At 39.7% G+C, this 14,788-nt stretch overlaps 2 protein-coding genes across 5 annotated transcripts; one reads left to right on the forward strand and one right to left on the reverse strand.

Moving 5' to 3' along the window:
• The first annotated feature begins 206 nt into the window (after positions 1 to 206).
• LOC108131380 (epidermal growth factor receptor substrate 15-like 1) lies at positions 207 to 6,234 on the forward strand. Of its 4 annotated transcripts, XM_017250246.2 has the most exons (13): positions 207 to 345; positions 408 to 601; positions 678 to 914; positions 973 to 1,733; positions 1,805 to 2,126; positions 2,184 to 2,273; positions 2,477 to 2,539; positions 2,672 to 2,869; positions 2,925 to 3,365; positions 3,437 to 3,625; positions 3,684 to 3,743; positions 4,803 to 5,283; positions 5,345 to 6,234. In XM_017250246.2, the coding sequence occupies exons 2-13, from the start codon at positions 536 to 538 to the stop codon at positions 6,040 to 6,042; spliced, it is 3,606 nt and encodes a 1,201-aa protein (XP_017105735.2). In that variant the 5' UTR covers positions 207 to 345; positions 408 to 535; the 3' UTR covers positions 6,043 to 6,234. The 4 variants fall into 4 exon arrangements, with proteins under 4 accessions (XP_017105735.2, XP_017105736.2, XP_017105737.2 ...); XM_017250247.2 differs by lacking the exon at positions 2,477 to 2,539; XM_017250248.3 differs by lacking the exons at positions 4,803 to 5,283; positions 5,345 to 6,234 and adding an exon at positions 4,069 to 4,753.
• Positions 6,235 to 8,932: 2,698 nt separating this feature from the next.
• LOC108131377 (uncharacterized) lies at positions 8,933 to 14,650 on the reverse strand. The gene is made up of 8 exons (XM_017250241.3): positions 13,961 to 14,650; positions 13,590 to 13,873; positions 12,142 to 13,155; positions 11,943 to 12,083; positions 11,747 to 11,886; positions 11,543 to 11,682; positions 11,193 to 11,483; positions 8,933 to 11,130 (listed from the first exon to the last, which is right to left on the reverse strand). Exons 1-8 carry the CDS (start codon positions 14,400 to 14,402, stop codon positions 9,635 to 9,637), a joined length of 3,948 nt encoding a protein of 1,315 aa, XP_017105730.3. The 5' UTR covers positions 14,403 to 14,650; the 3' UTR covers positions 8,933 to 9,634.
• Between the last annotated feature and the right edge of the window lie 138 nt (positions 14,651 to 14,788).

Raw genomic sequence — 14,788 nt, forward strand, 5'->3', positions numbered from 1 at the left:
ATTTCTGGTCACATTGGCTTTGATGATATCGCATCATCGGACTATCGGTGCCAGCACTGAGTTAGTATTAAGTTATCGATGTCACGTTTTTTTTTAGTACTTTTTATGTTAATGTTACCAGAGATTTGCCAAGCTGAAATAAGAAAGGATAGTATTTTTGTGCATAAGAAATACTAACAGCATTTTTTTTCCAATCATTTCTGGTCACATTTGTTTTATTGATAACACATCGAAAAAATTAGCAACACAGAATTTTAAGTCAAAACAAACACAAACATTACGACAAGCTACATATCTCTAGCTTCATACTTTTTTGAGTTGTTTTACTAGTGCCAATGTATTTGAGTATGTCAATATATTCTGTGCCGATTCATTTCTTTTAATTATTATTTTTTTTGCCGACATAGGAAAATGTTCCAGGGCTGAGGAAACCTCCCGCATCTAAGGAAAAATCGATTGTTATAAAATAGCTTGCTATCCCTAGCTGTTAATTTGCAAATTAAAACTTAGTGGTGCCTAGTAAAAAAGCGCAAAAATGAATTTGGACTTTGGAAAAGTGTGCAGCAAGCACATCTCTGTATATGAGGCCTACTACAAACAGGTATTATATTTAAGATTGTCATAAAAAATTTAACCAGCAAAGAGTCGGTCCAATTATTAATTTTTATTTTTTTCAGATTGACCCAAAAGCAACAGGGGCTATTGAAGCTATGACGGCTGCCAAGTTTTTAAAAAAATCTGGTCTCAGCGATGTGGTACTAAGCCGTATATGGGATCTTTCCGACCCAAACGGCAAGGGTTTTCTGGATAAGCCAGGATTTTTTGTGGCTCTTAAGTTAGTGTCGCTTTCGCAGGCGGGTCAAGTGGCCAACATGAACAACATCTATGTAGATACAGCTAACCCACCAAAAGTTGTAAGTTTATCAGGATTTTATTTACCATAATTAAATTAAACTTAGTTCTCTCGTTTAGGGTGAAATTCCAAAAACAATGCCGTCGCGCATTCAAACGGTTCCTGTACCTAGCGGAGGCATAACGGACAGAGACTGGTCAATTGGGGTTATCGATCGTTTAAAATACGAACAGCTATTTGAGTCCCTCAGTCCAAACAATGGCATGCTGCCCGGAAATAAAGTTAAGGGTGTTTTAATGGACTCAAAATTGCCGATGAATATTCTTGGTACCATCTGGGACTTAGCCGATCAGGACAAAGACGGTAACCTAGACAAACATGAATTTATTGTGGCCATGCATCTTGTCTACCAAACACTGCAAAAGCGTACTGTTCCCAGTGTTCTGCCGCCAGAACTTCAAAAGCCCGGTGCTGTTGGGAGTCAACCGGCTAAGCCTCTCCATTCCGCTGCTATCATTCCGCGTGCTGTCAGTGGTGATGGATTTGGGGACGACGGCTTTGTTGCCAATTTTCCTAAAGACATTGCACCCCCAGCGGCGATTCCGCCTGTACCAGTGGCTATTCCACCTATGACACGAATTCCTCCAGTGGGTGCCGTTAGCTCTATGCCCCTTATCCAGACGGATCCACTGGTGCCCATTGGGGCTCCACCCTCTGTAACGGCCAACGCTGACTGGGTGGTAACTCCCGCAGAGCTCAAAAAGTTCGAAGAAATATTTCAACAATCGGACCTTGACAAGGATGGTTTAGTATCAGGTTTGGAAGTTAAGGATATATTTATTAAGTCTGGTATTCCTCAACGCAGCCTGGCTGATATCTGGTAAGATAAAAAATGAAATTTAGAAACGCTCTTTTGTAATTAAAACTGTTTGTTTTTTTTTTTTAATTTAGGGCCCTTTGCGATACCAATCAGTCTGGAAAGCTGACTGTAGAACAGTTTGCTCTGGCAATGTGGTTTGTTGAACGGAAGCAGCGCGGCGTGGATCCGCCCCATGTTCTCACTGCCAATATGGTGCCGCCATCGATGCGATCGATTGTGTCTGGAGTGGATTTGCAACCTCAGGAGGTGAAGCCGACTTACACCAATCCAGAGCTAGAGATGATATCCAATGAAATTGAAGAGCTAGCCCGCGAACGGCGCGTCCTTGAGACAGAAATTGCCCAAAAGGAAGCAGATGTGCGTGTTAAAAACGGAGAAGTACGAAGTCTGCAGGTATATCTCTTTTAAAAAAAATTTTGTTCAGCCATTTAATCCAATTTTATGTGACAGAGCGAATTGGACACCTTGGCGGCCACCCTAAAGCAGCTGGAGAATCAGCGCGGCGAGGCTCAGAAGCGGTTGGACGACCTACAAGCTCAAGTAGTTACCTGTTGCATAAAAATCCTTTGGGTGCTTTCGGTCCTTTTTTTTTTGCTACCCTGGGATATCTGCTTAATTTTAATTTTGAAATTTGAATTTGGTTTCCTTTTTCTTTTAACATATGTTCTACAAACTTGTGATAACAATTGGCTTAAAATGTACATAATTGGTGAACACTTACAATAACGATACAAACACTTAAGGTTACACGAAATACGGCCGTGCTGGCCAGCGTATGTCTTGAGATATCGGGCATTAATAAGCAGGTTTGTTTCAGTTTACCAATTTTTCCGTTTCTGTGGCCTTTGTTGACTAGTCTAAAACATACTTGTTTTTTGTCTGAATACTTAAAAACAACCAACAAATTACAACAATTTTTACCTCTAAAATAATTTTAGGTGACTAAAATTCGTGAACAATGCCAGAAGCAAGAAGAGACCATCACAGAACAGGAAGGCGAACTTAACACTAAACGATCTGAGCTCCAAAAGTTAAAGGATGAAGAAACATCTCTGCAAAAGGAGTACGACTTAAACAACCGCGAGCTGTCAAAGTTGACAAAACACCTGCAAAGTACCCAATTGCAAATTAGCTCGGTATACTTGAAAACTCAGATACGATAGTTTGAATACTATTCTTCGACATTTTCAGGTCCGTTCAATGGTCACTTTGCTGATGGAGACTCAGCGCCAGATGACTGATGCATTGCTTATATGCCGAGCCGCTATGGACAACCAAAACGCTGAACTTGTTTCCGAATACCAACTCAAAATCGAACCAGATTTTGAAGAGGCTCGCCTTCTAATGGCAAAAGAAATTGAAATGCCAAAAGATGACCCTTTTGATGAAAACAATCGTATGACGGCCAAGCAGGAAAACAACGGATTTTTTAGCGATCCCTTCTCTAGCCAAACCACTAACAAACCAGCTATTTCAACTGGCTTTGATGACAGCTTTAGCGCGAACTCAGGCTTTGACAGTGGATTCGATGCCTTTGGTCAGAGGGCATCCGGAACTGGATTGGTTCAACCACAGCAGCGAGATCCTTTTGGTTCGGACGCATTTTCCACTAAAAACGCTATAACACCAGAGGTCTGATAATTTTTTTTTTATCGTGTTAAAGCATTATTTTTAATTTCATATAAACCATTTTCTTTTCTTAGGCGGGAAAAGACGATTTTGGCAGCGATCCGTTTGCCGCTCTACATGCACCCACAGGCCAGGGTCAGGTTCTTAGCCCCAACTCTGGAAAGTCTGGCCCGCCGCCCCGGCCAGAGTCCCCTAGTCCAGCACTGCCGCCGAAGAAGTCGAAGCTGCCTCCCCCAAGGCCAGCCCCACCAAGAGCAACACAGGTATTTAATTTCAATTTAAAAGACTCAAAACATTAATAATTTATTCACCATTTAACAGCCTGCCACCGGTTTTGGAAGCAGCGGAGGATTTGCCGATTTTGAAGAGTTTGACAATAAGGTTGGTACCCATCGATGGTAATGCATGCACCACGCTTATTTTTTCTATTTTTGTATAGTTGACTAATATGGTATCAATTATATTTTGTTCAATTTTTACTTCTTTTCACTAAGATTTTAAAAGTTTTTCTAAAAATAAATAGACGCACCTAATTACTAGATCACTTGTATATGAGAGTTTTTATACACTTCTTTTTTGCTTTGCTTTCTAGTTGTGGGAAGTACATCTGGTATTACCCCATTTTATATAATTGTTGATTTTTCCACATTTGGAACTCAAACTAACCATCTTGTTTTTTCAACTCTGGATTTTAATCTATTTCCAGTAAACGTCTTAAAATATCCATTTTCATATATATATGATATAACTCGTACTTATTAACATAATAAATAAACGACCTCGTCAACGAGCATTTAAATTGAAAGAAAATAAAATAAACTTGGATAAACCAACTATATGGAGCAAAATATCAGACTTACCATAAATGCTCAGTCTAATCACACAAAAGAACGTATACAGGATGCACTATAATCGTTGAAACCCATACAAGCTATATTCATTAGATAATTTTATCAAAACATTAATGACTAATTAAATTACATTTCGTGTTTTAAATTTAGTACACATATATGTGCAATAAATAAATAAATTCAACACAAGAATTTCAATGCGATACTATTAAAATTAAGATTAGGGACGCTACGCGTAAGTTACGGAAATAACCTTCATAAAAGTTCAGCCTCTGCATAATCAAAAGAGAAAGATTAAATAACCACATCGTTTTTTTCAACACAAATAAAAAAATGATAACATATATCATACACTTCACGTACACCAACAATGACGAGGCCTTGGTTTTGGTGAATCCTGGGATACACATAATCAATTTTATTAAATATCTATATTATACACATTTGAAGAATTTTGTTAAATATTTTTCGTATTTAGTTGGTCCCTTATTTGCTTATATTATTATTTACTTATTTCGAGTATATTTTCTTTTAATTTGATTGCGTTTTATTTTAATTTAACTCTCCTACTGCATGGCGCCCCACACAGCTTCACAAAGCTGCTACGACCCATCAACAACCGGCACCGCTCCTCGACAACTTTGCGCTGCTTGAAGATTCCGGCCAGGCACAGGCGAATGGCGCATCCAGTCCAAAGCGAGAAAAATCGACAGGAAAATCTCAGCCTCCGGAAGCATCCTTATCTTCAGTCATATCAGCAGCGCCAACATCGGTATTTGAAACATCTTTAACTTTGGCAGCGGATGCAAGGGTTACACCGATTCAGAAGGGTAATTTTATGAATGTGGATTTTTCGGAATCCTTTGGGGCGTTTGAAACGCAGAAAAAATCACCACTAAGTCATATTAATGGACCCACCGACTTTAAAGACGATCCCTTTAAGGACTATCGCTACGAGGACCCTTTTAGCATTAAGGATCCCTTTGCCGAAGATGATGAACAAGGAGTTTTGCAAAAAGATATCGGATTGGGACAGAAGAATAACTTTGGCGAAGATTTTAGTTCAGATGGTGATAAAAGACTGGTATTCATTTAAAATTTGTATTTACTTACCGATTCCGTTTATTGCAGATGACCTTGGTGGCGTGTCTAAGAGCTATGACACTAACCTAAACAACAACAACCCAACTAACCTTCAGGTGGCCACACCACCCAACAATGATCAGAATAAGCAAACTGGCTCTTTCAATTTGGACCTAGGTGCTTTGCCTCTGCAAAACACTATTTCCTCTAACTCTGAGTTTAATCCAATCCGCAAGACTGCACAATCAGCGGTGGACGAGTTTGCCGATTTTGATGACTTTGAAGCTTTGGCATGTACAAAAAATGGAGCAAGCACTAAAACGACCACGACTGATAAAAACATGGGACTCAACGATTCATTCTTTGACGCATTTAATGAAAATTTTGGCCATAGTTTGAGCTCCACCAGGGTAACGAATGCGTCGGAGAAAAAGCTCGAGGACCCCAAAGCCATGGACTACAATGACTGCAATGAGAACTGGTTTAAAGATAAGTTGCAGACAAGCAACTCTATTCAGTTAGGCAACCAGAATTTCGCCAAATTTGAAGAATTTGAAGAGCATAATTTCTCGAGTGATTTCGCCAACACGTCTTTAGGGAGCAGTGTAAACGAAAATCAAAATAAAAGAAAGGAAACCAATTCTAAGGGCTCAGCTAAGGAGAAATTTGCAGCTGACTATTCCAAGCCAGAGTGTTTTGACGCGGATCTAGAGCAGGCGCTTAGGAGAAGCATGCTCGAAAACTAAATTGTAATATTAGTTTTAATGCTTTTTTCTAAAGATTAAAATAAAAGCTTATTTACATTATATTCTTATAATTCCAGCTGGTATGACATCTTTACTCATAAGTATCTATATGAATAATCACATAATCTTAGGCTAAGCACATATGATTTAATCTTTTCCAAAACCAAATAAATTATTCAGAAAAACCGTAAACATTTGCAATAGCACTGCTTTCACCTTTACTAAGCATAGGCAATTTCTTACCTTTCTATTCGATATAGAGATCTTGCATCATAAGCACCAATGTCTGTATAGATATCACACCAATCGGTTTTTTGCGATCTTGCTCCTTGCACAAATGTTTGGGTGCTGTCTGTTGAAAATGAGGGGCCGTCCTAATGTAAATTCTAATTGAAAATATATTGAAACTGGTATGAAAATGTTTAATAACTTTTTTTTTGTAGTTTTTTCGATGGACTTTCTGGAAGTTGAAAGAAGTACATGTGTGGCCCTAAACGGTTTTACAGATCTTTGCCGATTATTACTTGATTCCTAACAAACAAATTTTTCCCATATTAATTTTTCTATTTTATTTTTTCATTATTATCGTGCAGTTTGAAGGTCACAACTTTCGGCTAACCTGCTGCTGATCTTAGTCAAAATAAGAAATTTTGACCATCTGTTTTTAAGCAATATATTTACATTGGATATTGTATCCTATAGATGCAATATAAATCTTATAAACTAGAAGTTCCACAATTTGGCTGTATTTTAAGTTAGAATATGCGGATCGTCTTCGGCATGGGGATCACCAGATTATATCCTTTAGCAGCCATATATAGCAGCCGAAGTGATGGAAAGATTGACAAGAAGGAAAAGCTAACTTCAGGCGGAGTCGAAGTGATACAGCCTTGCCGTTAAGATTGGATATTTATCGCAATTGTCGCATATAATAAGCCGATCCTTATTCGAATTTTATTATAAAACTATTTATTAGAATACAAAACTTAAAAAAAAAGTTCCAACATTCAATCTTCAAAAATACTAAAGTTGCCATTTTACCAATAACCAAAAAATGTTTTCAGTTTTATGGCAGCTAAATGATATAGTGTGTAATATAGCGTCAAATATTTTTTAGATTTTTTGTTCATTTTTCGTAATGGTATCCCTTGAATCCCTTGGGGTTTTCCCATATATGGCCTACAGTGATGCCTATTTCTTTCCCAATTCTCATCCGATTCAATTCTCCACCATTCTGCATCAAAATCCTGAGACAAAATATTTTTTTTAGATTTCTTGTCCATTTTTCGCGATGGGAAAGAGGGGTTTTCCTTATATGGCCCCCAGTGATGACTTTATCTTCCCAATTCTTATCCGATTCTCGAGCGGAGTACCTTAAACGATTTCTGGATCGATTTTCCACCATTCTGCATCACAATCTTGAGACAAAATATTTTTTAGATTTTTTGTCCATTTTTTGTGATGGTATTCCTTGGAAATGGGGGTTTCTCCCATATGGCCGACAGTGATTGCTATATTTTTCCCAATTCTTATCCGATTCTCAAGCGGAGTATCTTGAACGATTTTTAGATCAATTTTCCACCATTTTGCATTAAAATCCTGTTACATAATATTTTTTGGATTATTTGTTCATTTTTCGTGATGGTATCCCTTGAAAATGGGGTTTTCCCTAAAGGGGTCACTGGGAAGGCTAAATCTTCCCCAATTATCGTCCGATTTTCAAACGGAGTACCTTAAACGATTTCTGGATCCATTCTCCACCATTCTGCATCAAAATCCTGAGACAAAATATTTTTAAAATTTTTTGTCCATTTTTCGTTATAACATCCCTTGCAAATAGAGTTTTCTCCCATATGGCCCACAGTGATGGCTATATCTTTCCCAATTCTCATCCGGGTTTCAAGCGTAGTACCTTAAACGATTTCTGGATCAATTCTCCACCATTCTGCATCAAAATCCTGAGACCAATTATTTTTTGGAATATTTGTTCACTTTTCGTGATGGTATCCCTTGAAAATGGGGTTTTCCCTATAGGGGGCAATGGGGGAAGGCTAAATCTTCCCTAATTCTCATCCGATTTTCAAGCGGAGTACCTTAAATGATGTCTGGATTGGTTCTTCACTATTCTGCATCAAATCCTGAGACAAACTATTTATTAGATTTTTTGTTCATTTTTCGTTATGGGATCCCTTGAAAATGGGGATTAAAATATATCTAACTCCTTAATGTAAAAATGTCAAAGTTATGGCATTTCGGGTCAATTAGTTATACGGCAGATATAGAATATATTCGGCCGATCCCGGCCATTTTGTTTTATGTACTGCGTGCAAAGGAAAGGAGGGTGTATGCAGTTTCAAGTCGATAGCTTTAAACTGAGAGACTAGTACGGGTAGGGAGAGACAGACCGACGGACACTCTTATATCAACTCAGGAGGTGATCCTGATTGATAATATATATACGTTATAGGCTCGGAAAGGTCTCCCTCACTGCATTGCGCACTGATCCTGATCGAGAATATATATACGTTATAGGGTCGGAGAGGTCTTCTTCGCTGCGTCGCACACTTTTGACCAAAATTGGAATACCTTCTGCAAGGGCATAAAAATGCTAATAAACGCAATAATGGTATATTTAATGCAACGAAATCCGCCTTGGATTTCATCTATTGTGAAATTTGGTGTTGGCAATCAATATGAAATATACATATATGCTCCGAAAGCTGAAGAGCTACTTACTTATATTATATGTATTTTATTAATATTTGCCTAAACTGAATAAGTAAATTCAGCAATAATACTTACTTGTAAACATTTCCTTATAGTACAATTAGAACAGGACTTTACTAAGATGTTGTATGATACGAATCTTTATTGTTTCTTGAACAAGTAGCTGCTTAATAAATACAGTTTATATATGATGTTTATAATATATATATATATATATATATTTAATTTATATTTTTTTTTAGTTAAATAAAAGTTCTTGAAAAAGAAACTAAACTGGGACCTTCGCCAAACCGGTAACTTAAATTTTCAATTCAAGCTTTATAATTACAAGGGTGCATTTAATTAAAAAATACATTATAGGATTAAAATAGTGTTCTTGTTTTTTTTATGTGAATAAATAAAAAATCTATGCTTCACTTAGGTTTCTCTCATTTTAAGCTTAAAGATCTACGTCTGTTATCAAATATAGGTTGTGTTTCTGTACGAGGTGTCTATATAGAAGCATATGGGCTATATACAATTAAGTAAGATGTTTGCACTGCTAAAGGAAACATCGCTTAGTCAAGACTACATTTAAAAGAATAGGAAAATAACTAATGGCTGTTAACCAAATTTTAACAAAAAGCAAGTTGATTAGTGAAATCTCCTAACGCGCATAAAAAAAAATGATTGCCGCCCTTTAAAGTCCGTTGAACGGGGTCAAGGGCGTTTCTAAATTTAAAGTACACATAGTCCAAATTGGAGCCTCTACTTCTGCTCCCCTCCTATGTAGTCGCAACCTTTAGCAGCTGTCGTTAGAGTTGACGTAGGAGAGGAGCGTTGTTGCCGAGGACGTCGACGATACGGGCGCGGATGAGAATGGAGACTAGGAATTGCTGGCTGCGGGTTTATCCATGCTGGCCATAATGGATCCTAGCAAATCTACGGGAGTACTATTTGAAGTTTTCGAAACTGTTACTCGACTTCCTGTGGTCCCTGCGATAATGATCTTATGAGATGGCAGACTGAAGGTTTTATAGGTGGGTTTTAGTGGGGATACTGCTGTGGCGGCTACAGATGTGACAGTAACGCTGCTGCCCTTGGTGGTTGACGGTGGTAGTGGTGGGGGTGGCGGTGGCGGTGCAACGTCTAGTGAAGGCGGCAATGGTGGTAAAGGCGGCACAATGGACGATCTACTCATTGGTTTCAAAGAGGCGGGAAGAACCACCTTTAGAACTTGAGCAGTAGGCCAAAGAGGCTGTGCAGCTGCTACGGGTTCCCGAGGTGATTGTTGGGGCAAAGGCATGGGTGCAGAAATTGCCAGATTTTTTTGATCCATAGTATTTGAACTTGTTTTGCTGGGAAGTTCCATACCTATTTCTTCATTCTCTTCCTCGTACACCTCGCTTACTTCCTCCTCGTGATCCACAACCAACTGTGGGGGCGGTGTGCTCTCTTCAGAAAATTCGGTAACTACGTCTTCAACGGAAACTGAAGGCTGCACAGATGCTTCTGTTAAAGCTAGACTGGAGGTATTATTATCACTTTTGCTATCTGATACGATCTTCACTTCGATCTTGATCTCGGGTTGTTTTTGGTTCAGGCGGTCGATAAAAGGGGTCTGAGGCACAAGTGGCGGGGGCAATCCTGGCATAATAGGTAGTGCAGCAATACTTATAGAATTTGGAGGAGCAGGTGCTGCAGCTGAGGCAATAGCAGGTACTTCGTTCGTTAGCCGGCAGATTTTGGCAGGCGAAGGCGAACTGAGAGAGCAGGTCTTTGCTGAAGTTAAATGCTTCTTAGGTGTGTTATCGCTTTTTTTGTCTGTCTGCTTTTCCTTATATTGCTCTCGTTCCTTAATCTTCTCCTTATCCTTATCTTTAGACTTCGACTTTTCTTTTTCTTTATCCTTTTCCCTTGATTTCTCCTTATTTTTTTTGGGTTTATCTTTTTCATGATTTCCCTGCACAGCCGTTTTGGTCAGCTTGTATTTGTGTTCCAATACCATTTTGCGCATATCTATTTTAGAATCATCCTTGCTGTTCTTTTTTTTGGTTATACTAGCACCACTTTCATTACTGTTGCTCTCCTGAATCTGATTTTGAGTCTGCCCCGGCGAGATACTGCATCTAGACGTTTGCTCATCTACACTGCTTTCACTAGAACGTCGTTCTTTGCCGTCGAGATCAATCAAAACTTTTTTGAGCTTTCCATCGTGAGCTCGTTTTGATGGAGTTTTTTTGCCACATTCGTCATGTCCAACTGGATTGGGAAGAATTGTTTGCTTTTCTTTATAGTGTGGTGTCTCTGCCAGAACTGGGTTATTTTTTTCGTTGATGACCTCCTGGTCGGGATAATACTGTCGAAGGCGCAGGTGCCATGCTGCAAGGCAATAAGAACATACAAACTTTTTGAAACATACAATGCTAAACGAAATCACTTACCGATGCTTGTCACAGCCGTCACGGTTCGGAACTGGTGGATAATGTTTCGAGGAAGAAAGTAAATATCATTATCGCATAGCTGAATGCGGGCGTAGCGGACACCTTCACGGCGCAGCTGGTTGAGCTTGGCGTCTTCAATCCACTGAACGCACTGCGAGATTGGAGGTTCGTGCAGGTCCAGCTGCAGCATTTCAACCATTGTATTGAAGTCTTGAGCGGCAAATGCGACCACGTCTTTTGTGATGCGATTTTGTGTGTAAGTCTGTCCGCAGTGAACAGCCTTAAGAATGCCTGGAAGATAACGCAGGATTAGAAATTTGTAACAAATTGTGGGAGCCCCGTTAGCTCACCAACTGCAGCGGTAGTGATACGTTCGTGTCCATGGCCAACGTGATCAGCATGCGCCTTGGTTCGATCTTCGATCATAGTTTCTCGTGCTTCTGATAAACGGGGAAGGTATTGGAGGTTTCGTAGCTCATTGATGCGGGTTCTAATTTAAATAGAAACAAAAATTTTATTTTTCTTGTTAGTCATTTTTACGTTGAAACGTTTACCTTTGCCTCTTAAGCGGTGTTTTGCTATTCAGCTCTGCAGTTGGCACCAACTGCTCGCCAGCACGAATCCATAAAATGGGTCCATCGTTTGATTGCCGCGGATCTGTTTGAAGTATGGACTTGCAAGCCCAAGGCATCGTCTGAAGAATAAAATTCATTACCTCAAGCTTATCTTATTGCGCAATATATATTATACCTTTCGCAAAAATGGATTCATTTCGATTCGTCCCAGAAGATCAGGAAAATAGCCGCCTACTTCCTCGTGTACTTTGCCTACCAAACTGATTTGATGCAAGGGTCCATATCGAAACGTGCCTTGACAATAATTCCGCACAACCTTAAATTAAATTGGATCATTATTATAATGTTTGCTTCATAACTAGTATTTTACTTACTTGCTCATTATACTGCGCCATTGTGCATGTCTCAATGTCCGAGTTGCGCCCCAGAACTCCTGCCTTTACGGTCAACGTTGAGTAATTTTCGGCCATATGCTCCAGAAGATCGGGCAGATATCGGGCGGCGTCGTGCACGATACCCATCACGTGATGGGCGTAGCCCTGCTCATCTTCTGCAAAGCAAACTTCAAAAAACTCATCAACCAGTTCGTCCATCTCTTTTGGCGCCAAGGCGTCTATTTCGTGCTGATACATATGCACAATAGAGGCTCCTCCATTTGGATACTGCTCCACCTGAAAGTAGCTGCCATACTTAAGGTTCTCAAGGCCAGCCGGAGGTGGTCTGTTAGGCTTCGGCGGTAAGCTCTGAATCATTTGCCAGGGTCCTGCGATGGGTGCGGGCTGTATGCACTGCACGCCTATAGAAGAACGTCGGATCTTCGATCGCTTGTAGCATCTAGAACAATCGCGAGATGAAGATGACGAGTGGCGCGATGAGGAGGATGACGAAGAAGATGAGGAACTTTTGTGATGGTTGGTGAAGGATGACGATGTATAGGATTTGCGGTTACTTGAGGAATGATTGTTCACCGTTGAATTGGATGCCGAAGAGGTTTTCGGTGCTGGCGAGGGCATCAGCTTCGAGCTTGAGTTCTTGTCACCAAAGTTTAGCTGCCTAGTTACCTCTTCACGAGTTTTTCCTTTAGCATCACCATTTTCCATAGATGCTGGTGGATCTAAGCCCGGTTCCTTCTTGACTTCAGTTTCAGTTTTTATGTTATTGGTAAGTAATGGGGCTTGACCTGCTTCTGGTTCTCCTGGGTTTGTTTGGAGACCGTTTCCATCCTCAACTTTGAAACTCTGCTCCAGTTCTTTTTTCACGGTTTGTGACAGATCCGGATCAAGCTTAAGTTCTTTAGTTTTTAAGCAGCTGTTCTGAATGCTTCGGCTACTGTCAGAACTTCGACGGCGGTGCGAGTGTGACGAAGAACTAAAAGATGAGGAGGGCACCTGAAAATAAGTAATATCATTGCATACGTGATATAGAACTGTGTATTCTTGTACAGGCTTAACTAATAGCTTAATATAATATATATAAACTGAAGATTCTTTTATTAGTCTTTGTTGGGTGCTTCAATAAAAGTTAGCCTCTCTCGTAACTTTTTATAAAACATTTTTTAAGTTTTAGATGGCTTATATTGTTTGGTTATAAAATATTTCAAAATTCATAGGTCTAGTACCCGGAAATAAGTAAATCTAATAAGTTACAGAGTACAACTATAACTATCACTAAGTTCGTAATAGCTACGTTTATTTTAAATGGTAGGCAAATCTTGCATGTACTGCGCCAGCGTGGGTATGTTTTTAATGTATAGAAATTATAAGGTAAGCATAAATGGATTTGTTGAGCTACATTTTCTCAGAAATTCCATTGGATATCTTACCCTTTCTCTATGTCGATCCCGCTGCCGCTCTTTCTCCCTTTCTCGATCCCTGTCGCTGCGATGATACTTCTCCTTTTTGCGGGAGGAACTGGATTTATAGTCGCCTTCCTTAGTGGCATTGAAGCTATTTTCGCGGTTTCTGTCCCGTTCTCTGTCCCTTTCCCGATCCCGATCCCAATCCTTGCTGCTCCCAACGCTGACAAAGTTGCCGCTGTGACGACTGCTCTTATCTTCATCTCTCTCGCGTTCCTTATCTTTTTTCTTCTTTTTATGGTTGCGTTCCTCTTTATGAATGTACAATGAACGAGGCCAAAAGGAAAATACATTTATTGGCATCGAGTTTGTTTTCTTCAAAATTCTATTTACTTTACCTGTCTTTTCGCCCATGCTTGTTTTTGATTCCGCTACTGCTGTTATTTTTTCCTCTTCTACAATGTCATCTTTTGTTTTTTTTGCTATTGCAGTCCCTCCGATTTCCATTGTTGTTGTTTGCTGTGCATTCCCATTGCTTGACTGCAGTTGTTGTTTTTGTGTGTGCGAACTGTTGTTGGCTTGGGGGGGCTCTGTGCTTGTAGTTGTTGTTTCTAGTGCTGCAGTGGCATTTCCGCGGGCATCTGCGTTGTTGTTTTCCCCCACCACCGACGCTTCATTTCCCTTTAATTCTGATTTTTTATCGTGCGTGCTCAGTTCCTTAGCCATTACATCCACTTCTCTTACTTCTTTACTCGAATTTTCCTGCGACTCCTTGACCAAATCCGCCCCGCCGGCAGCCAATTCTACATTATTTTCTCTTTCTCCTCGTTGGATTTCCATGTGTATGTGTGTGGGTGTTGGTGCGTCTGCTTGATTATCGATCAGCCTACGTGACTTTTTGCACACCGTTTGTCTAATGCTCCGTCTAGCAATTTGATCGGCTTCACAATGTTCGTAGTACGCTGCTAGTCATTTGCGGTTGCTTGAATTATTTTGTAGCTCTACCGAAAATTCGCAATTTGCGCTTTTTGTTCTAGCAAATAATATTTACGGTGCTGCCAGATGTCATAAGAGCAAAGTTTCACCTCTAACAAAATTATCGATTGTTTTATTTTTTTTTTGTTAAAAATCGTTATCGTCAGAAAGACCGTATTCTCGATAGGAGCCATTCAAAATTTAAATTCCGCTAGAGTAGCTTTGCCTAGTTAGCGTTAATGGCTTCTACG

Source organism: Drosophila bipectinata, chromosome 2L (assembly GCF_030179905.1).
Source record: "Drosophila bipectinata strain 14024-0381.07 chromosome 2L, DbipHiC1v2, whole genome shotgun sequence".
Lineage (NCBI taxonomy): Eukaryota > Metazoa > Arthropoda > Insecta > Diptera > Drosophilidae > Drosophila > Drosophila bipectinata.